The sequence below is a fragment of the Girardinichthys multiradiatus genome, chromosome 9 (genome assembly GCF_021462225.1).
Source record: "Girardinichthys multiradiatus isolate DD_20200921_A chromosome 9, DD_fGirMul_XY1, whole genome shotgun sequence".
Lineage (NCBI taxonomy): Eukaryota > Metazoa > Chordata > Actinopteri > Cyprinodontiformes > Goodeidae > Girardinichthys > Girardinichthys multiradiatus.
In genome coordinates this window covers 19,273,563-19,296,682 of record NC_061802.1, presented here as the reverse complement: position 1 = coordinate 19,296,682, position 23,120 = coordinate 19,273,563, and the positions used below count along the sequence as shown (strand labels likewise).

The window sequence follows — 23,120 nt, the reverse complement described above, 5'->3', positions numbered from 1 at the left end:
TATTCCCAAAGTTTGCCACTATGTACATTCATGTAAACATCCAAGTATGTGAGATGATGCTGGAGTGAATCTGTCCTAGAAACAGCTCCTGTTTTTCTTTTTTTGTTAAGCTCACTTGCTGCCCTACTTTTCCTTCCCCAGCAGTAATTTCACACATATGGCCAATAATGGCTGAAATACCAGGCAGAGATATCAGCCTTTTTGGATTGCTGCACTGTTAAAAATACAAAGAGGGTTGTTTTTGACTTTACTTTTACTTTGTTGTTCTCTGTTTTAAACAAATTTTTCAGAAAACACCCCCCGGAGTAGTATGAACAGTAAAGAAATTATCCTCTTCTTCGACCAATGTTTACATTTTTTGTTGCATCCAAATTGGCTCAAACGCCTTTCTTTGAGGTCGTAATTTCTAGGTCAGTCGCATTGTGCACTTTTACATTTTTGTTGCCACATCTTATCCTCATCAAATTGCCATCATGGCTCCTGAAGCACACAAATACTACAACATCAGAGAAAAACAGTGCAGACAACCAAAATGTTCCTTTATTAACATCCCTCTGTTGTACTGAGGGTTTGGTGCAACTTTTCCTGCATGCTGCATGTTTTCATTCTTGTGGTGTCCACCAGTGTCTTCCCGAGTGCTGCATAAACAGTAAGTTGGTTTGCGATTTAATGTGAGTCTGGCTTTGGCTTGCTGCCGTCTAAACATGTCTTTTGGGACAGGCGTGTTGCTCTGAGCAGAGACAAAATACAGATCAGTGAAAGGACAAAACCTCTGTGAACTAAAAAACATGTCAGTTACCTGAAAAATATACTGATTTCAGCTAATTTAATGTAAATATTATGATACATTAACTTTATTAGTGTAACGGTAAAACGGGTTGGACAATGAAACTGAAACACCTGTCATTTTAGTGTGGGAGGTTTCATGGCTAAATTGGACCAGCCTGGTAGCCAGTCTTCATTGATTGCACATTGCGCCAGTAAGAGCAGAGTGCAAAGGTTCAATTAGCAGGGTAAGAGCACAGTTTTGCTCAAAATATTGAAATGCACACAACATTATGGGTGACAAACCAGAGTTCAAAAGAGGACAAATTGTTGGTGCACGTCTTGCTGGCGCATCTGTGACCAAGAGAGCAAGTCTTTGTGATGTATCAAGAGCCACGGTATCCAGGGTAATGTCAGTGTTGTGGATAGGCGTAGCGTGGGATCACGTGGTGCTATTAGTGATTGTAAATCACCTGTTGCGGCTTGGGTGATTTTAGTGAGTGGGTGATGGGGGAGGTCTACCTTTTTTGCTGTTATCCATTATGGAGGAACAAAATGAATTAACTTGCATGTTGGTTCGTCAACAAAGTCTCTCTTCGCTACCCAAAAGAGAAATTCAACCTTTTGATGGTGATCCGCTTCATTTTCTGGCCTTTATGCGCTCATTTGACCTGGTCATTGAATCAAAGACTGGTGATCCTGATGATTGCCTGCATTACCTTATACAGTACACCAGGGGGCAGCCCAATGAACTTGTCAAAAGCTGTCAACATATGTCTGATGGTGGTGGATATGCGAAAGCAAAGACTATGCTGTATGAGCATTTTGGAAATGGACATGTTATTGCATCTGCTTACCTGATTAAAGTTTATTCATGGCCATTGATTAAATCAAAAGATGGAAAAGCCCTTCAGGCATACTGTTTGTTTTTACATGGGTGTTGTAATACGATGGAGGACGTTTATGATCTTTCTGAATTAAACACACCTGCTAATATGCTTGCTGTGATTAAAAGATTGCCATATAAATTAAAAAATAAATGGCGAACTGTAACATGTGACATCCAGGAGAAGCAAAGAGCAACATTTATTGACATTGTTTTCTTTATTGAGCGTCAAGTCAAAATTACTACAGATCCTGTCTTTGGAAGTGATGTTCCATTAATAAATTCATCTGCCAGGAGCACAGATGGAGGGAAACGTTTTTTAAGGACCACAGGAAATAACTTTGGCATCACTACCTCTGCTGTTGAGAGAAATAATCCGTCAGAGGCTCAAGACCATCAGACTGATGTGAAGATTTGTTTGCTTCGCAAGGGTGGACACAAACTAGAGTTATGCTCTTTGCTTGAAAAGAAACCTCATAATGAGAAGATTTCATTTCTTAGGAGAAAAGGCATCTGTTTTTGCATATCAGCAAAGAATGCAGAAAACGCCTTTCATGTAAAATCTGTGGTTTCAGACATGCAAGCATACTCCATATTCACAACAAGAAGAAGAATGAAGTTCAACGTGATGCTGAAGCAGTGAACTCTCCTGACACAGTTCAGACTAGTGGTCTTACTGGGGCTGCAGATTTGGAGCACAGTGATGGAAAGGTTTGGTATATCCCTCACCATGGGGTGTACCATCCTATCAAGGGAAAGATTCGGGTCGTCTTCGACTGTGCTGCGTCATTCCAGGGCATTTTTTCTCAATGCACAGCTCCTGAGTGGTCCTGATTTAACAAGTAGCCTGGTTGGCGTGTTGACTAGGTTCAGAAAAGAGCCTGTTGTTTTGATGTCTGACATTGAAGCCATGTTCTATCAGGTGCATGTGCCAGAGGAAGATGCTGACCTATTGAGGTTTTTCTGGTGGCCTGGTGGTGACTTCAATCAGGAGTACCGCATGGGCGTTCATTTATTTGGAGCAACATAATCTCTGAGTTGTGCTAACTATGCCCTGTGGAAATGTGCAGAAGACAACAAAGCACATTTCAGCCAGAAGGTGATTGATACCATTATATATGGTTTCTATGTGGATGATTGTCTTGCCTCAATAGGCACTGAAGAGGAAGCCATATCTCTTTACTCAGACCTCAGACTCATCTGCGCCAAAGGCGGCTTCCATTTAACAAAGTGGATAAGTAATAGCCACAGTGTCTTGGCAGTAATACCTGAGGAGGAAAGAGCTAAAGAGGTCAAAACCCTAGATATGGATCGTGACATCTTGTCTGTTGAACGAGCATTGGGAGTATGGTGGTGTCTACAGTCAGATGCGTTTAAGTTCTGCATATCCATCCCAAACAGACCATTGACCCGAAGAGGGATCCTTTCCACTGTTAGCACCTTCTATGACCCCTTGGGATTCTTAGCTCCTGTCATTTTCATAGCTAAAAGAATCATTCAAGACCTGTGTCAGAAGGGAATAGGATGGGATGATGCTATTCCATCAGCAGTTGCTCAAGAGTGGAAAAGTTGGATGGAAGAATTGCAGTTGTTGGACAACATCAGCATCAAAAGATGTTTGAAATGTACTGATTTTGGGAAAACAATCACCGCTCAGTTGCACCATTTTGCAGATGCGAGTGAGAAAGGGTATGGCGCTGTTACCTACCTCCTGCTGCAGAACAGTCTCTCCCAAATGCACAGTTCCTTCATAATGGGGAAGTCCAGGGTGGCACCTTTAAAACCATTCACAATTCCCAGTATGGAATTGTGAACTGCCAACTGTGTTGGCAGTTCGCATGGACTTACTGTGGAGAAGAGAACTAAGGCTACCACTCCTAGATTCAGTGTTTTGGACAGACAGTACTTCTGTATTGAAATACCTCAATAACAAGACTTCCAGGTTCCGTGTTTTTGTGGCATATCGAGTGTCAGAGATTCTCAGGGCTTCTGGCGTCTCCCAGTGGAGATATGTCAACACAACTAATAACCCAGCAGACATTGCCTCCAGGGGTATGAAGGTAGAGCCATTTCTACATGACACTACATGGTTATCTGGTCCCGCATTTCTTACACAGCCAGAGACAGATTGGCCTGTAAACCCCGAGAACTTACAAGAACTTCCACATGAAGATCCTGAAGTCAAAGTGTCTGCTTCTGTTGGTGTTTCCCCCGTACAAGATGACGATCATCCTTTGGCTCTTTTGATTCATCGTGCTTCATCCTGGACTCGTCTTGTGAGAGTGATGGGTTGGATTTTGAGATTCAAAACATTGCTCTTGCATTACAAAAGAAACAAGACACATTTCCAGTCTGCATCTGAAACAACCCAGTCTGAAGGTGCTCATCATAGGGTTGAGCTGCGTACTGGCTTTCTTTCACTGGGAGAGATTGAGGATGCTGAGATGCTGGTAATCAAGTTCTGTCAGAAGAAAAGATATTCTGAGGAAATCTCCTGTCTCCAAAAAGGAAAGAACGTCAAACAAAGCAGTCACATATACAGGTCGCATCCTGGTCTGGTGGATGATGTGCTGCGTGTTGGAGGACGTCTCAGCAGGGCTGTCATGTCTGAAGATTCTAAACATCCTATCATTGTAGCTAAAGATCTTCACATTGCTTATCTTATTCTCCGATACATCCATAAAGGGGTGGGTCATGGTGGTAGGAACCACATACTGTCAAAGCTCCATCAGAAATATTGGATTCCTGGTGCTGGTGCATTGATTAGAAAGATCATGTCAAGGTGTGTGATCTGCAGATGGTTGCATGGAGCTGCAGGCCAGCAACAAATGGCTGACCTACCTGAAAGCAGAGTAACCCCTGAGAAACCTCCTTTTAGTTTTGTTGGAATGGACTATTTTGGTCCATTTGAAGTGAAGCGTGGGAGAAGTCTTGTGAAGAAATATGGAGTTATCTTCACATGTTTGGCGATCAGAGCAGTACATATTGAGGTTGCCTCATCTCTTGACACAGACTCTTTCATTAACGCCTTACGACGTTTCATTGCAAGGAGAGGCCAAGTACAAGAGCTGCGGTCCGATAATGGTACCAACTTTGTGGGCGCGAACTGAGATGAGCTATTGAGGATTGGAATCAGAAAAAGATCTCTGATGCACTGTCACTGAAGGGAGTGAAGTGGATCTTCAATCCTCCAGCTGGGTTGCACTATGGTGGAGCATGGGAGAGATTGATTCGTTCCATCAGAAAGGTTCTTACTTCCGTTCTGCAGACACAGCATTTGGACGAGGAAGGACTTCAAACTGCTCTCTGTGAAGTGGAGTCAATCCTCAACAGTAGACCTATTACATTGGAATCCACCGATCCAAGTGATCTGGAAGCTTTAACACCGAACCACCTTCTCTTACTCAAGTCTAACCCAAGCTTACCACCAGGTTTATTTCAGAAAGATGATGTTTATGCACGGAAACAATGGAGACAAGTCCAATACATATCTGATCTGTTTTGGAAGAGATGGATTAAAGAATATCTGCCTCAATTTCAACAGTGCCACAAGTGGATGAAGATTAGACGCAACTTTGTTCCTGGAGATGTGGTTCTTATAATGGATGACTCTGCACCTCGTGGTTCCTGGATCATTGGCAGAATCACAGAAACTGTGCCAGATAAGAATGGACTTGTACGTCAGGTCTGGATTAAGACCCCAACCAGCCACTTATGCAGACCCATCACAAAGATATGCCTTCTTCAGGAGACTTCCGACCAATGAAGACAACACTTTTGACTCAACATTTGACATGACCTTTTGACTTGACTTTACCACAACTAGATGTACATCGCAGACTGACTATATTTAGGCTAAGTGCTGGTAACCTCTGGCCTATGACTGACTATGGATGGACTATTTTGGAAAAAAAGGGAGATAGTGATTGTTTGACTTTTTGAAAATGACCTTCATGGACTATTTGAATATGTTGTCTCAAAGTGTGTTTCGATGTAGTGTATATCTTGGGTGGTGGTGTCGTATGAGTAATCATTACTGTGTAATGATGTAATAATTAGGGGCCGGAATGTTGTGGATAGGCGTAGCGTGGGATCACGTGGTGCTATTAGTGATTGTAAATCACCTGTTGCGGCTTGGGTGATTTTAGTGAGTGGGTGATGGGGGAGGTCTACCTTTTTTGCTGACCGCCTTAAGCTAATACGTTTTTTGTCCTTAATCACTGTTTAGGGTTACTGTTCTACCTTGGATACAATGTCGACAAAATAAAATCATCTTAACTGCATCTTGGATTGCGTTTTGATAAGCTGGCGCGTCAACAAGGATTCCCCTATTCAGCTGCTCAGCGAGTTTGTTTGACCGTCGCTAACAGTCAGCATACCACCAAGAAGGACGAACCACATCCAACAGGATTAACTGTGGATGCAAGAGGAAGCTGTCTGAAAGGGATGTTCGGGTGCTAACTCGGATTGTATCCAAAAAACATAAAACCACAGCAGAATTAAATGTGCACCTCAACTCTCCTGTTTCCACCAGAACTGTCCGTCGGGAGCTCCACAGGGTCAATATACACGGCCGGGCTGCTATAGCCAAACCTTTGGTCACTCATGCCAATGCCAAACATCGGTTTCAATGGTGCAAGGAGCGCAAATATTGGGCTGTGGACAATGTGAAACATGTATTGTTCTCTGATGAGTCCACCTTTACTGCTTTCCCCACATCCGGGAGAGTTATGGTGTGGAGAAGCCCCAAAGAAGCGTACCACCCAGACTGTTGCATGCCCAGAGTGAAGCATGGGGGTGGATCAGTGATGGTTTGGGCTGCCATATCATGGCATTCCCTTGGCCCAATACTTGTGCTAGATGGGCGCATCACTGCCAAGGACTACCGAACCATTCTTGAGGACCATGTGCATCCAATGGTTCAAACATTGTATCCTGAAGGCGGTGCCATGTATCAGGATGACAATGGACCAATACACACAGCAAGACTGGTGAAAGATTGGTTTGATGAACATGAAAGTGAAGTTGAACATCTCCCATGGCCTGCACAGTCACCAGATCTAAATATTATTGAGCCACTTTGGGGTGTTTTGGAGGAGCGAGTCAGGAAACGTTTTCCTCCACCAGTATCACGTAGTGACCTGGCCACTATCCTGCAAGAAGAATGGCTTAAAATCCCTCTGACCACTGTGCAGGACTTGTATATGTCATTCCCTAGACGAATTGACGCTGTATTGACCGCAAAAGGAGGCCCTACACCATACTAATAAATTATTGTGGTCTAAAACCAGGTGTTTCAGTTTCATTGTCCAACCCCTGTATGTCTATATAATTACTTGGAATGAGATAATTGTCATTCTTATTACTTTGATTTAAAAAGGTGGTAAAATGTACTATTATATTATAATACATTTACAGCGCCTGGCAAAAAATTCATGTTCTCTTGACCTTTTGCACATTTTGTTATGCTATAACAACAAACTTTAATATAAATTCCTCTTATTTCAAGCAATACATGAAATAAGAGAAAGTAACACTGATATAAAGTGGGAAGAAAATGATGTATAGCCTTGTACAATTTTAAGGTGTGCGTGTGTGTGTGTGTGTGTGTGTGTGTGTGTGTATCCAGCACCTTTTAATTTGATATTGATATCACTAATAAAAATCCAGTGCAACCACTTGCTGTCAGATGTTACCTCACTAGTAAACCTGTCCACCTGTGTTAAATTGAATCTAAATATGAATCAAAATTTTCTGTGAAGGTCTCAGAGACCAATGAATGCTACAAGCAATGCAGGGGTCACAGCAAGCACGTGTAAGAAGGTCGTCTGGCCGGATAGGATCTACATACTAAACACTATGTGTGGCAGAAAACTAACACAGTGCATCACCCTAAACGCACTAAACCCATGGTGATGAATGGTGGTGTCAGCACCATACTGTGGGTATGCTTTTCTTCAGCAGGGACAGGAAAACTGGTCAGAGTTGATATGAAAGTAGTATAAACACAGGACGGTCTTCCTAGAGGCAGCCAAAGACTTGAGACTGGGGGGAGGTTCACCTTCCTGCGAGACTGCAACCATAAACATACACCCAGAGCTACAATGCAATGTTCATGTGCTCTAGAACTAAGTCTAATTTAGAATCATGTTTTCTATTCAATTTAATTAAGCTTGAGGTATTTTGAAAACAGAAATTAGCTACAATTTTTGTCTGTAGATGACCAAAGCTGGTAGAGAAATACCACGAGAGACTTGCAGCTGTAATGCAGCGCAAGGTGGTTCTATAAAGGATTGACTTAGGGCAAATGAATACAAATGCATGCCACAGTTTTCAGATTTCGATAAGTAAAAAAGTTTGAAAACTATATTGTTATCCTTCCACTTCACATTTGTGTACTAATTTGATTTGACCTATCACATAATTCAAGAAAAATAAATTAAGGGTTGTGATTGTAGTGTCACAAATGTGAAAAAGCTCAGGGGTTATGAAGGCACCGTACTTTGCATTTGCGTTGTAAAACAAGGGCTTTTAGTCTTTGAGCTCAGACAACGTAGAACGTTAAAGGTTGATGTGGAGGTTCAAAGGTTAAAACCGATGTTAGAATCTAGGTGTGCATTGTATCACATCAAAGTTGAAGGATATTCTCATTTTGCTCCAAAACTGCTGCATGTCACTGTCAAAGTAGCTCAAATGAAGAAAAAGGAAGATTGAGTTCTGTGAGTCCAGCCAGTGGCATTATTTTGCTGACACTGATTTTTGCACACAGTAAACTGCCCCAGCAGAGCACAGTTACTGCCTGAAAGAAGCAGTAAAGCCAGAAATGCAAACAGAACGAGCCAGATTCGGTAACCTTGACCCAAATTTCCAGGCAGGCACACCATCAGTGGCTCTGTGCTGTGGCCCATCACATTAATGGAGATCTTATTATAGAGACTGATCTGAGACATTAGAGGGGAGGCGAGGTGAGGGAGGTGTAGATGCGGGAGAAACTGGAACAGGACAGAAGTAACAAGACTGTGAAGCAATTGGAAAGGTGAGAGTAATGCCAAGGAGATATGGGTCAATTAAACACCAGCACACATACTCACACTCTAACTTGTTTAATTTATACCGAAGATGGTATTATAATATACTCAGGAATTGTGTATTGCAGCACCTGTGGGTTGGTTAGTGTAGCACATCTCTTTAGTCTTTCAGCGTCATCAAAATCAAAATTTAATTTGAGGGCTGACATTTTAAACATTTAACGGTTTCATCACAAACCAGAATGTTCTTGCAAAATCACATATTCACTTTAGGTCCACCATAAGACACAGTGCGTTAGCTTTTAAAACCCAACCCCCAAAAAGCCATTTATAACGTACATTACTCAGGCCTATCTTTAGGTAATGGGCTAGGCTAAGTAAATCATGTAGGCCCACTCCCCTTTAGACACTCTGCATTTAATTAATGCAAAGATCATTAGGATATCAAGTCGTGTCACTTCATTTACATTCAGCTCTAGAAAAAACAACCACTGTTGCTCTGAAGTTCTTCACAATAGCACTCAATACAAGATTAAGAATTTTACAATGTATAAGATAATCAAACAATTGAAATCACAATAGAATAAAGTTATTCTAAAAAGACTCAAACAAGTGGATTTTTATCCTAGATTTAAAAAACATTTAATGGTAAAGACAGAGCACACACGGAGAGCAAGTTTGTTCCATAATCTGGTTCATAACATAGAAAAGTTACCGTCATATTTGAGCCATTTGTGGCTGGTTGGAACAGAGCGAAACAGCTGCTGAGCTATCATCAAATCTGTTGGTGGTCAGTAAAGATTGAATTAGGTCAACAGTATACACTGGTGCCCCCTATTTATTGTCTTAAAAACAACAATAACACTTTTAATTCATTTCTAAACTTTACTGGCATCTGGTTTAATGATGCTAACAAGTGACACTCCTTTCATCCTTTTAGGTCACTGAAAATCTGTCTTTTCCCTCAGAAACTCACAGTAGAGCAACCTTCTGGCCCACTGCTTGTTGGGATTAAATCCCCCTGAATTGTCAGTGCATGTCCTTGTCTCTTACAGAACTCAAAGATTTTATTCGTAGGGTGTATCCGAATGACCTGCCATTGACTTTTTTTATTGGCTTTAAGCAATACACTCTACAAGTACCTTTGGTTGTGTCATTATTATATTGTGTCTGTGTGTTGTGTAGTATATGGACATGTCAATCCCTGCATAGTGGATTAGCCTCCACCCCCACCCAACCTACTCCTTTCAACTAGAAATCTCATTAATCACCAGTCAGGTTGAGAGCTGCACACTTAAATCTCCAAACAGCAAAATCTGGCAGTTCTGCAAACCAGGCAACACCAGAAGTAGTTGAGCCAAACAATGGGAAGATAGGTGTGGCAGTGTGATCTGTGTGAGTGCATGCGTGCCTGCTTAGGGGTGGTATTATACTACAGCACTCACACCTAGCGTGCCCGTAGTAGACAGGGGAACAGATGGAAAGAGAAAACAAGGCCTGGGCAGTTTGGATATAAGGAGATCCTGCCATCGTTCTTGCACATTTTTCCTGCTGTTTTTCTGTGCATCAAAATTTGAGAGATGAACATCCCCAAAGGTAAATAGCACGATTTGACTAGCAGTTTAAAGATCTCATGAAAAATCATTTTTAGTTTAAGGAAGTTGTATCTGTGCATATTGATAACAATGTGTTTTATTGCTTTAAACACCTACGAAATACTAATTTTGCAGTTCTGCGCACTTGCATGTGGGTTCCAAGAACGAAAAGGTGTAAAATGCTGCAGTAACAGTCACAGTAGACTAGTGTCAGTAGTGTTAATTGCCTCTGCACCTCCTGGTGGGCTTTTGGGCTGCAGTTTCGGGGCTTGTAAAGTGAATGTAGGATTTGTGTGCGGGCTAGTTTTTGCTTAGCAAAGCAAAACGTTGCTGATGAAGTGAATCAGGTATCTTTGGAGTTGAGCCATGCACAGCTGCCTTTGTCTGGGGACCACGGATTGAGGGGTGGTTCGAGGGTGTGTTCTCTCAAGGTCACTCCTGCTTCATAGCTCCCGTGCTGCATATTTATGTTCACAAAAAAACACATGATTTAGAGTACTTCAGTTAATGAACCTTGAAATGGAGAAACGAGACACTAATAAATTAACTTTAGGAAATGGGACTTTTTTGCTTTGTGTTTGAATTATTACAAATTTAACATCAGTTCTTCAGGTTTAAGAATTTTTTGATATTCCCAAATTTGCAGCACATATCACATATTTGAAGTGTTGAAATGGCAGATCGGTTTGCAGGGCAGTGTAGTCTAGCAGTTTGACCTCCTACTGAATGTTGACCTGATTTAGACATGGATATGCCTTGACCCAGCAGTATAAGAAATATCAACCCTTTAGCCAGTGTGAATTAGGTCATCTGTTGACAGTGAATTAAGCTGCAAATCCTTTGCAAACATTGTGTTAAGAGAAACAAACATGTTTAAAATTCAATCAATGCATATCCTCTTGGAGTCCACAGTGACACATGGTGGAAAAATATATGAAATGCAGCTGCAATTTAATAGAAATTGACTACTGCAAGTATCTATGTTCCTCCTTAAAGAATCTTCAGATCAAAGCGATTTAAGATAACTTAGTCCCATTATTTTAATTCTCTTTTTGTTTCTTCCTCAGAATAACTACCTGGTGTTTATGGCGGAGCTGTTTTGGTGGTTTGAGGTGGTTAAGCCATCTTTTGTAAAGCCAAGAATGCCTGACAATGAAGGCAAAGGCAAGTATCAAATTCAAACCTTACATTACAAGTTATGGTACACAAGTCATAATCGTGCCCTTTTTGTTTGAAAATGAAGTATAAAAAGTTAGTTATACTGTATAACTGTAGGTTTTCCTACACTGGAAAAATAATAAATAAATTGTGCAGTATTATTCTGCATTGTTAAAACAAATTTTGAATCTGTTGTGCCACCCCAGAACCCTCATCCATATTGAAAAATATGCCTTTCATTCCAATCTCCAAAGCTACGAAAAGAAGCTTCATGGAAAGCCCTCCAAGTCCTGAAAGACCCAGGTACAGAATTCTAAGAATTTAGTGTAAAGTTCTGTTGACTCATAAGATTGCACTTCGAAAAGTAATTAAAAATGAAAAAAATGACACGTCATCTTCTCTCTGTAAATTTATAGTTTACCCCTTCGACCCCAGCCTCATAACACAGGTAATTCAAATTTTCATGGTAAAAAATTACACGTTGTAACTGGTGATATAAATGCAATTGTTTTTGTCTGTTTCGTTGTTTATTTTTGTTGTCCAGGAGAGATCAAGAGGTCAAGCTCAATGTCCTTTGTTGATGGCAACCTAGGCACATGGCCCAAAGAGAAAAGGTTGGTAACTACAATATCTACTCATCAAGAGATGTGATCCTTTTGAATACAATCCAAAAGAGTTCCCAGTGTTAATTTAGCCACTATTGACATACCTGCAGATTTATTTACAGCTTTGTGTGTTTTCGTTAAAGGTCTGGGCCTTACGGAGTGTCGTTTGACATCCCCTTTGACAAAGAGGATGCTGCTCCTGGTGCAGCTTCCTCTACACATGGAATGGTTAGGTCTATCAGCACTGATGATGGTTCTGGTTTCAAGGTCCACCACATGCCTCGTGGAATGAAGAGGAACCTGTCGTTCCAGCCGGTGAATGGTCAGAGCATTGGTATCCAGGAGGAAGGCTGCCCAGATAGCCTCGCAGGAATGGAGTCCTGCACGCAAGTATTCCCTAACGGGCATGGAAGTGTCATAGCTTCAGCTCCTTCCATGGAGGAAGCCCTCCAGAACTTCCACAGCCCAACTAGGCTACCTGTAGAGGGCATCAACAATGGTTTCTTCCTGCACAACCAAGACGCCGGGGATGGTGCTGGAGGCTTGAACCCTGTGTCAGAGTCAGATTCCAAAGAACCTTTGAGCACCACAGATACCACGGAAGTGGACACTGGCATCCATATCCGAACAGAAGACATGCTGGATGAAGATTCCTCTTTGAAAGACTGCTCTGTGAACATGGATCTGGATGTGGACACACCAAGCCCCTGTCCAAGTAATCAGAGCAAATCCCTCTCAGGAACAAAGATGACCAGCTTTGCTGAGCAGAAGATGAAGAAGCTCAGTCCATCAGCTCCAGATTCAGGCAGGGGCAGCAGCAGCTCCATGAAGACCACTCCGGAGGGCTCAGAGTTTGCCCTTCCACTGTCAGTGTCCTGGGCACCTACACCTGAGCACAGCCCCATCCGCCAACAATCCACAGCAGCCCATACTGCTCAGGTGACACCCACATCTGTCCAGCTTCCACCGAATGACCCTGCACAAGTCATGGCTACAGAGATGGTGCAGTTGAGGATAAGGCTTGAAGAGAAACGGAAGGCTATTGAAGCTCAAAAGAAGAAAGTGGAGGCTGCTTTTACGAGGCATCGGCAGAAGATGGGCCACTCAGTATTCCTAAATGTGGTAAAGAGGAAAGCTGATGGGGCTGCTAGTGGGGAGGAAGCTGATGGAGAAGGAAAGTCGGCAAGCACCAGTCCCACATTTAAATTTGGCAGGAGCAAGGCAAACACACCTGATGGAGCAGAACAAAGCAGCACACCTTCTTGTTGGCAGAAGACAGCAGTTACAGGGGACGAGGGTGGACAAAGCCAAGCTCAGATTACAGAAGCAGATCTCTCAGAGTATACGCGTTCTATCGAAAAGCTCAACCATTCTTTAGCATTTCTCCAAGCTGAGATGCAACGTTTAGCTCAGCAGCAGGAAGTAATCATGGCCATGAGAGAACAACAGCATCAGCAAGCATGGGTCATTCCCCCACACCATTCAAACCCCTCGCCTCAGAAAAATCCTCGAACAGGAGCTGTTACTCGCTCTTCAGGACCTTCTTCTCCTGTCAACTCACCTTGTTCCACCCATCGCTCTCCAACCAGCATCAAACGGAAATCTGCTTCCTTCCACTCACGCAATCCTCGCACCGCTCGACCCAGTGAGCTCAAGCTGGCCCCATATAGCCGTGTCCTGACTGCCCCGCAGTCAGTCGACAGCATCCCAAGGCTGCGCAGGTTTTCTCCTTGCCAGCCTTTGATGAGCTCTTTTATTTACATGGGGGAGAAGCCAGCAGCTACCAGTCCAGAAACAATAGGCCAAGACGAGGATAACACCAAGGAGACAGATTCAGTCCTGTCCCCCGAGAGGGATCTGGCAAGTATATGTGCTGCCAGCTCACCTCCCAGCTCCCCCAACCTGCAGACCAAACGAGATCAAAGTGAAGTAAATAGGGCCCATGAACAGATTTTAGACACTGTAAAAGATGACCAGAGCAACAAAGTTAAGAAATCATTTTTCAAACTTAAGCCTACAATTGAGTCTTCATTCCCTGAGGTTCTGGCCCACCCTGTGGTAGAGACCTTCACAGTGACGCCTACAGAGATACCTTCAAGGCCAGATCCCTCCAGCCAGGCCAAAAGCAGTCTGGTTGAGGTTCCTCTGTCAGTCATGAAGCCAGTGGATGATCTGACAATTGATGATGGTTTGGGGATGGAGCAAGACAGTACTGAGAGTGTGGATGATGAGCAAAAGCTATGCCGTGGATTCTTTTTCAAGGTAATTTCAATACATGTAAATGTATATCAAGTTAAGTGTATTTTAAATATAAATTTGCTTAACTTTTTATCAAGACGTTCCTTGCAATAACATTACCAAGGCACAGCTTTCGATTCTGAAATCTTAGTGTGTATCTTTAATACAGGTATGGAGGTAATGAGCACTTATATATTTGTTACAGGGAAGCCCTGTTTGTTTTGGAAGGAAAGCTTCTTGGTTCAAACATGAGAAGATTAATAGTTCAGGAAACATGTTGGCTGAGGACAGCGGAGTCCTTTTTACAGCATGTTAGATTGCTTTTAGCTGCTGTCTGGGCTTCGATGTAGGTCAGTTAAAGTGGGGCTGCTGTGAATAATTCAAGCACAGCTGTGGAAATGTGGGGTGGGAGAAGGGTTGACTCGAATGTGAAGCTTAAGGGATATTCAGTCTCCTAAAAAAAAACTCTAGCTTTTACCAGCTTGTTTTTAAACTGAAAACTACAGTTTTATGCTTTCAAATAAATGAAACCATACAAAATATGGTTTAATTCTTTCTCTTCTCAGTTAGTTGCGGTGCTTATATAAAAAGAAAATCTGATATCTATGGTGTCTTGGGCAAAAATCCATACGTCTTTAACTTTTGCACATTTTTTCAAGTAAGACATATAAATTTTAATGTATTTTATGATAAATATACAATATATTTTTTTTCGATACACCAAAAGAAAATAGTGGGGATTGTAAAGTGGAAGGAAAAGTCATACATGGTTTTCTGGTGTGTCAGCACAGGTAATCAGGCAGAATGGGGGAATACTATCAGGTCCTGGAGCTTTCCAAAGTGCTGTACATGAAAAAAGAGAAAGATACATAATAGTAAAAGTACATTACAGCGGCATAAAGGTAATTAAATAATTAACGAACACAAATAATTAGAGAATAAAAATGAATAATTAAAATAAGATGATAATAAAAAAGATAAAAAATGAAAAATTTATAATAAAACGATTGATAAGCATATGCATAGTAATAAAATTGCCACATGAGCTCTCAATATTTTTTGGCAATCGTAGAATGTCAATTTCATTAGCTAACAAAATAACAACTTACTACAAATGTACTTAATGACTAACCTCTCCTGACTGTTTTCATTAGGAGGATGGAAAGGCTGAGGAGAACATGGCACAGAGGAGAGCTGCACTGCTGGAGAAAAGGATGAGGAGAGAGAAAGAGAGCCAGATAAGGAAGATGCAGCTGGAAGCCGAGTTGGAACAGAAGAAAGAGGAAGCTCGGTATGCAAATTTACATCTTCCTTCTGTTGTTAAACTAAAACGTCAGCTTGGTCTTCGATAGTATCTGAAATTGTCAGCTTCTTGTTTGGGTGTTTCTTTTAGTCTGGATGGCTCACCAAGTCTCTCTCCTTCAGTTTGTTTGTAAAAGGTTTATTATTGTCTTTGTTTTGTTAACTGTTTTTGCTGTTAAATGTAGTATTTCCACTCAAAAAACAAGCTAATCAGACAAAAACCTGACTGGCTTAAATCAACTCCTATTTATTTATTGCAATGTGGTATTCCCTAACTTTGATAGCATTTTTGAACCAAAATCTTCTGTTCCTCAACATGTTCAGCCTGAAAGCTGAGGAGGAGCGTGTCAGGAAGGAGGAGGACAAGGCCAGGAAGGAATTCATCAAGCAGGAGTACCTCAGGAGGAAGCAGCTGAAGCTGATGGAGGACATGGACACCGTCATCAAACCTCGACCAGCCAAGCAGAAGCGGGGCCGACCCAAATCCATTCACCGTGACACCATGGACTCCCCAAAGGCGCCTGTGAGAGCTGCAACAGGTATCCATAAGGACTCAGTGCAGCAACAGCCATCCCATCTTCCAACTCATTGTCTGCTCCGCCTTGTGCTATCTAAGAAAATAGGCTACTTGTGTTTTACTGTTTATTTATCATCAAATATAAATGTATTTAATAGTAAAAGGTTTAGCACACTGACATACTGAAAGAACAAAGTATCTCAGGTATGTGCATATGTCAGTCAGTCAGTCATTTTCTACCGCTTATTCCATACTGGGTCACGGGGGAGCTGGTGCCTATCTCCAGCAGTCTATGGGCGAGAGGCAGGGTTCACACTGGACAGGTCGCCAGTCCATCGCAGGGCTAAATTCAGATCACTTTGTGTTAATTATTTAGATGTTGTTTTCATGCACTTTATGGCTATGATGGCTGATTGTTGTCATTTCACTGCCCCAGCATTACTCTGTGGCATGGCTGGCACAACGTCTGGTTTTGTTTCTATTTGTGGTGTCTGTGTAGTCACATCATGCTGTGCCACACTTTGCTGTCTCACATCCAGGTTCACGTCAGCGTTTCTTTTCAGTCTCCAGCCTGTCTCTGGCTTCGCTGACCTTGGGCGACAGCGACAGTGTTCACTCAGACAAAAGAGCTCCAAGGTAAGATGCCTTTACAAGTGTATTAGTGCTAGCAGGAAAACTGCGATGGAAACATCAGCTTATGGAGGTGAAATTTGTTTTACAAGTTAAGGTTGTTACTGATGAAATATTTGGATAGTGTAGCTGTGAGTTTTATAGTTAAATCCCACATCTGTTTTTTCACTAAGATTATAGTATACATACACAATCAGGGCTGAAGATGAAAAATGTGATGTAAAAAACAATCTGGTTTGACTTTAGTTGGAAATCTTGCTTAAATGTATTTCTCTCCTCTAACATTGTCTCTTATAATTGTCCCTTTTTGCAACTTTCCTTCCTGCTGTTTCACATGTCAGAAGCTCTAGTTTAGCCTCTAGCAGTCTCTTCTACTTTCTGAGCTCTCCCAAACAGAGAAGGAGATGGTTAGTTTCTTCTTGGAGCTTGAAGATAAAGCAAAAACTTTTTCCAATGTGTGAAGATCCTAATAACTGATTTCAAAGCACTGGTCTGACTTTAGGCTTTCTGTGCTCGTAAGTTTGATTACTGGGATATTCACAGTTCTCTGACAACAAAATGATGTCTTTCATTATGAAGCATTTCACAGCCTATATACTGTATGCAAACATTTCATAAGTCAGCCTCAACGCAAAAGCAATGGTTTACAACAAATGCTTCATGCATCCAGATGTTTGTGAGGAAATGTGATAGGCACATGGGCTGTTAAGTGCTTAATAGTGAGATACAGTGTAAGCTTTGGAAGCGAACACCCACTATGCTTCTCGCTCACCCACTTACTGTTCTAATGCACGCTCCTGTTAGCTTCACAGCTGGCTAAACATGAAGGGGAACCTTTTTGTTTAAAAGAACAGCATCATAGATTGGCTCCACAGAGCCCACCCTGCATAAAATAACATTATCAAGTCATCACTCTGCCATATACAAATAAACACATGTAAGATAAAAAGGAAAGGTTTAAATGACTTGTTAATGTGAATTCACAACCCTGCTGACTATTTGATGTAAGTTTGGCTTTTGTTGCTTTTATTGCAAAATTAAAAAGCATGTAAAAGCCGAGTTCTGCACTGTATCTGATCAACCTGATTCACATTATGCTCCTCCCCCAGCCTATGCTTGCAAGCTTTGTTGTTTTACTGCCCTCTGCAACAACATCAAACCGAGTCCTTGCTTTGGATGACCAAACTGAATACCACCCTGCCTTGCTTGCACTGTACTCTGCTGATCATTGGGGTTTAGCTCACATGCAGGACAGGTGAGCTAAATGTCAATGTGTGTGTGTGTGTGTGTGTGTGTGTGTGCGTGTGCACGTTTTAGGCCAGACTCTGCAGATGGCTTTCTTTCACCAAGTTGCTCCAGCAGCAGGAATGGAGAAAAAGACTGGGAAAATGCCTCAACCACCTCTTCTGTTACATCCAACACAGAGTATACTGGTGGGTATACAGAGTATAACTCACATGTGTTTTCAAGCCAACTTGGCCTGTTTTTATTGTATAAAGATGCTAACATCACTGACAGATAGCCATTTTAAATATAAGCCGCGGTCTAATGCTATAGTTTTTTTAATCTTGTTTTCTAAATAAACTGGTCTCTTCTCAGACCAGGCTATGGCACAGAAATCTTTATACGCAAACTTTTTATTAATGAAAATAGTAAATATCGAGATCCAGGTTTGTTTTATAATATAACTAAAATAGTCTCATCTTGTTGGGTTTTCTTTCTCTCTCTCTCTCTCAGGACCGAGGCTGTACAAAGAGCCCAGTGCCAAATCTAACAAGCACATAATACAAAATGCTCTGGCTCACTGCTGCCTCGCAGGCAAGGTCAATGAGGGGCAAAAGAACAAGATCCTGGAGGTAACAGCATGGGCTGTTTCTGTTCTAAAGAAATATGTTTCTTTGGCAACAGAGATGATGCATGTCCCTTTAATAATGTCCAGTTTCCTAGTGTTTTAATTAGAGATGCATCGATCAGCAATTTGTTGGCTGATTTTCAATTACTGGTTTTGCAAAGCTCTGTTCTGCTACAAACTGATTTCAGCCATTTCTGATTTATTTTTAAAAACTACAAATAAGAAAACATACTACTCTATTTTCTGCATAAATTGAAAATGCAAATGTTTTACTAACCCCAGGTTATGGGACAGTGGTATCTGCACAAATAAAAGCCAACTAGCACCTTAACATTTAGAGGTGTACCAAATCACAAGATATTGATTTTCTTACTTCAAAATCCATTCAACCCAATATTTGTTGTGTGTTAGATCAGAAATTATTCTGAAGTAGCCTTAAAATACCTTTCTGTCCTTAACAGTTTTTAAACATTTACATTAGGACCAGAGAGCAGACGATGTTACGCAGCTCTGCAGTTCAGTCAAACAGGATGTTGCTATTATAAATACAGTCTTCAATAAATTTGAATATGCATTCCGATGAGCCTTGTTTGTCAGATTAAAAGTACCTTTTAAAAATAATAGCCTTTAAGCAGGTATTTAACATACTTTTCTTTAAGCCCACATTTCTATATCAAAAATGTTTTTTTTTAATTGGTCTGATATGATCTAATCTTTTAAGAGGTTAAATGTGTTGTCATTAGCTGTAAGTGGAAAATCATCATAATTAACAGAAGTAAAGGCTTGAAAACATCAGTCTGTGTGTAACTGATCTCTATTTGTTTCACTTAATGAGTAACTGAAATATATTGAACTTTTCAATAATATTCTAATTTATTGAATATGAAGGTATAAAAAAAGACAAAATGATTACAGAGTTGAGATTTAAAACTATTTATCATCTTACATTAGTGTTAAGCACATTTAGCATGATTAGCGTGGTTAACCTTGCTAAATGTAAACCTCGGCCTCTGTGTGTATTCCTTGCACAAATACACACAAATAAAGGGGAGGCCATTCAAGGTTTCTTAAGGATTTGTTACTCAGGCATTAAACTTCATTTTCTTGACTTCAACAGGAAATTGAAAAATCAGAGGCCAATAACTTCCTGGTTTTGTTCCGGGATTCTGGCTGCCAGTTTCGATCTCTCTACACCTACTGCCCCGAGACAGAGGAGATCAACAAGCTCACAGGCATCGGTCCAAAAACCATCACACGCAAGATGATCGACGGACTCTACAAGTACAACTCGGACAAGAAGCATTTTAGTCAGATACCGGCAAAGACCATGTCAGCCAGCGTGGACGCTGTGACCATTCACAACCACCTCTGGCAGGCCAAGAAGCCACCCACCCCTAAAAAAGTAGTGCCTGCACAGTCCTAATAGAACTCTATTCCCCCAATCAGTACCCATCTCAGTTTGCACTTCGCTGTACATATCCATAACGATTCCAACACCTGCAATGCCAGTTTGATCAATGTATATTTGTCTTTTTATGTTAATTTCTCCTCTCACTGCATTCCTGTCCCTGTCTATCCTGCATACTATGGACTCAATGTGACAGGATGCATCAGATTATGAACATCTGGAATGTAGGTTACTGTTAAACAAGGGATTGACAACATTTGAATCAGTCTATGAAGGTATGTGCAAGTATCGTTTGGTTTTTTTATGTGCCAAAAGTCAAAGAAGAGACAGTATGAATGCAAGGACATTTTATGTGGAACACTGAAGCACTGAATGTTTTCATATACAGATCGATCTCTGCTTGTATTAACTTGTTGATGTCTGGCCTTATGCACATTTATTTCTGTGTCTGTGTGAGTGCATCGAAGGAATTACTAAGCAGAAACTTTTTATTTGTTTTCAAGGACGCCTCTTTAATGTGTTTGGATTTAACAGTTTGTATGAAAGGACAAAAAAAAAAAAAAACCTAACTAATTGCATACAGCTAGTGTTAGCCACACGGTTCATGTGTGCTCAACTCAACAAAGCCAAGCGGTTTCAGTTTTTACAGAACACTGTTTGAGGAAGCAATCATCAGGAATGGAGAATGTCGCTGTAGCTCACTGGTGCTCAACCTGTGTCAACCACGAAACCTACAGACAATTCATGCCATGATCTCTTTTCACTGGGTGATGCATTATACCAAGTTGCATTAAGCAACCCAGTGGTGGGAGAACTTCCTGGTTTATCGTGAATGATTTAGACAAAGTGGTTGAGAATCACTGTTTTAAATTACGTTGCTAAAGTTTCACACCCGGTTTGGGAACAAAGCAAGACCTTAAAGCTCAGTATTATTTTATTTCTTAAAAGCAGCAAACACCACCATGTAGAAACCTTATAATCTATAATTATATTTTACAAAACACTTCCAGCTGCTGGTTTGAGAAATATGACTGAAATTCAAGGAGTAAGTGCTGCTTAATAATGTCTACACTCATGAAAACTGTGAGGCAATTCCACAACACACTAAAATGTAGTAGATTTGTAGAGCAAAGAATGTCTTCAGTTCAGATAATTTCTTCCTCCATGAAATAGGTCAACCATGCATCCAAGTAGTGCCAAATCCTTAAGAAAATGTCCAATAAAAAAATAAGTTGCCATATGTCTGCATTTATTGATCTTTTTTGCACAAATAGGTTTTATTATTAGTTATTAAGTTGTGAGTGTGTGTAGCGGCAGACTATTTGTCTGATGTCTTTAAACGCAACATGTATTAAAAAGGGCAATAGCGTGGTAAATACAGCTATATTCCTTGCTTTTAAAAAAATGAAGGTAAACATATGATGCCAGGAAGGGAAGTGCAGGTGGATCCAAGCTGCTGAATACGGGTAGAGACTCACTCTCGGGTTTTATTGGTGTCAGCAACGTGTTATTTTTGTGTCCGAATGTCAAATTAACACCATGTGTGATTTGTTTACTAAATAAATCCTTAAACATTGTGCTATTATTTTCCTAAGAGTGTGTCTGCGTGGGAGGGGGGTATTTATTACCAAAATAAAGCATGTACATGTTTTTAAAAAATGTCATCTATGGTAACAGAGAGAAAGATCAGTCCACAGGAAGCTCTGTCCACAGACTTTTGGCTGTTTAAGGCCAAGGGGAAAATATAATTTAAAGTGTAATGATACTGTACATTGTGTTCATGTGAGCTTTCTGTTTGCTATGATGCCTTTGTTTGTGCTGTTGTTTAGCAATAAGCAGTAGTTCCATTTTTGAATTGGTTTCACTTTTTTTTGCAATTAATAAACTTCAGCATGGCCTCAGTCTGTATCTGGTTATGTTCAAACATGGTTCAGAAAACGCATCAGCAAATGAAAGCATGTTGTCTTTTTTGTATACACAGTAAAAGATGTGTAACAATGGGATTTTTTTTTTACCCTTTTTATGTTTTTAGTGACAGGTGACAACAACGAAGGGGACAAGAGAGACGGGAGGACTGTACAAACAAAAAGAACATGAACCAATGACATAGAATACACAATAGGAGTGTGGTCAAATGTTGTAGAAGTGGATAAAATACTTGAAAAATACCAGTGATGCAAGCCGTCAAATCTTAAGTTTAACAATGAAAAATAACAATAGCAATCATTATATGAGACATATGCAACAATATTCATAATACCCACAGCAGTACCTGCTGACTTTATACTAATACTACTACAACTGCTTGTACTTTTAATAAAGAGAAGAAGTGGAACAATATTAATATTAGTAATCATAAAAGTCAGTCAGTCAGTCATTTTCTACCGCTTATTCCATAGTGGGTCGCGGGGGAGCTGGTGCCTATCTCCAGCAATCTATGGGCGAGAGGCAGGGTACACCCTGGACAGGTAGCCAGTCCATCGCAGGGCAACACACAAACAACCATGCACACACTCATTCATACACCTAAGGGCAATTTAGAGAGACCAATTAACCTAACAGGCATGTCTTTGGACTGTGGGAGGAAGCCGGAGTACCCGGTGAGAACCCACGCATGCACGGGGAGAACATGCAAACTCCATGCAGAAAGACCCCTGGCCGGGAATCGAACCCAGGACCTTCTTGCTGCAAGGCAACAGTGCTACCAACAGAGGGCTAGTTATATTTAATGTTTTTAGGCTGCAGTGTATGCAGAGTTAAGCATTAAAAATGACATGACAGGTAACTGTCCATCATGCTCACTTGCAGGCATTTTTTACTTGTTTAATGCATTGAAATGAGCATAATGACAGATTGGTATCCATATGCTTCTCGTGTTTATATATGTACACATTAAAGGGCTGTATTTGACATCTAGAGTATAATTTTGTTATGCAAAGTTTGGCTATATATTATGGTAATTTAAATTGTTTTGCCCTGAAGTCACGCTGTAATACAATGTCACACTTATGAGAAGCAGAAGTATCTATTTCACTAAGAACTGAATTTCAAGACATCCTAAACCTAAATGTGCACTTTAGTTAATATCATGAAAATAGGCAATGACTCACACGTCCGCTCACCTCAATATGCATAA

General features: G+C 40.9%; 1 protein-coding gene across 9 annotated transcripts in view; it reads left to right on the top strand.

Moving 5' to 3' along the window:
- camsap2a (calmodulin regulated spectrin-associated protein family, member 2a) overlaps window positions 1–21,885 on the top strand; it is a 61,637-nt gene extending 39,752 nt beyond the window's left edge. For 3 of the 9 annotated variants that reach the window (XM_047374489.1, XM_047374486.1, XM_047374493.1), the window contains 12 exons: window positions 11,342–11,438; window positions 11,639–11,735; window positions 11,849–11,880; window positions 11,977–12,046; window positions 12,181–14,299; window positions 15,430–15,566; window positions 15,902–16,116; window positions 16,634–16,730; window positions 17,066–17,131; window positions 18,042–18,157; window positions 18,462–18,580; window positions 19,694–21,885. In XM_047374489.1, the coding sequence (XP_047230445.1) occupies window positions 11,342–11,438; window positions 11,639–11,735; window positions 11,849–11,880; window positions 11,977–12,046; window positions 12,181–14,299; window positions 15,430–15,566; window positions 15,902–16,116; window positions 16,634–16,730; window positions 17,066–17,131; window positions 18,042–18,157; window positions 18,462–18,580; window positions 19,694–19,999 (3,471 nt within the window). In that variant the 3' untranslated portion in view covers window positions 20,000–21,885. The remainder of the gene's footprint in view (window positions 1–11,341; window positions 11,439–11,638; window positions 11,736–11,848; window positions 11,881–11,976; window positions 12,047–12,180; window positions 14,300–15,429; window positions 15,567–15,901; window positions 16,117–16,633; window positions 16,731–17,065; window positions 17,132–18,041; window positions 18,158–18,461; window positions 18,581–19,693) is intronic. The other 6 variants (XM_047374495.1, XM_047374492.1, XM_047374494.1 and 3 more) reach the window with 4 other exon arrangements.
- The last annotated feature ends 1,235 nt before the right edge of the window (window positions 21,886–23,120 follow it).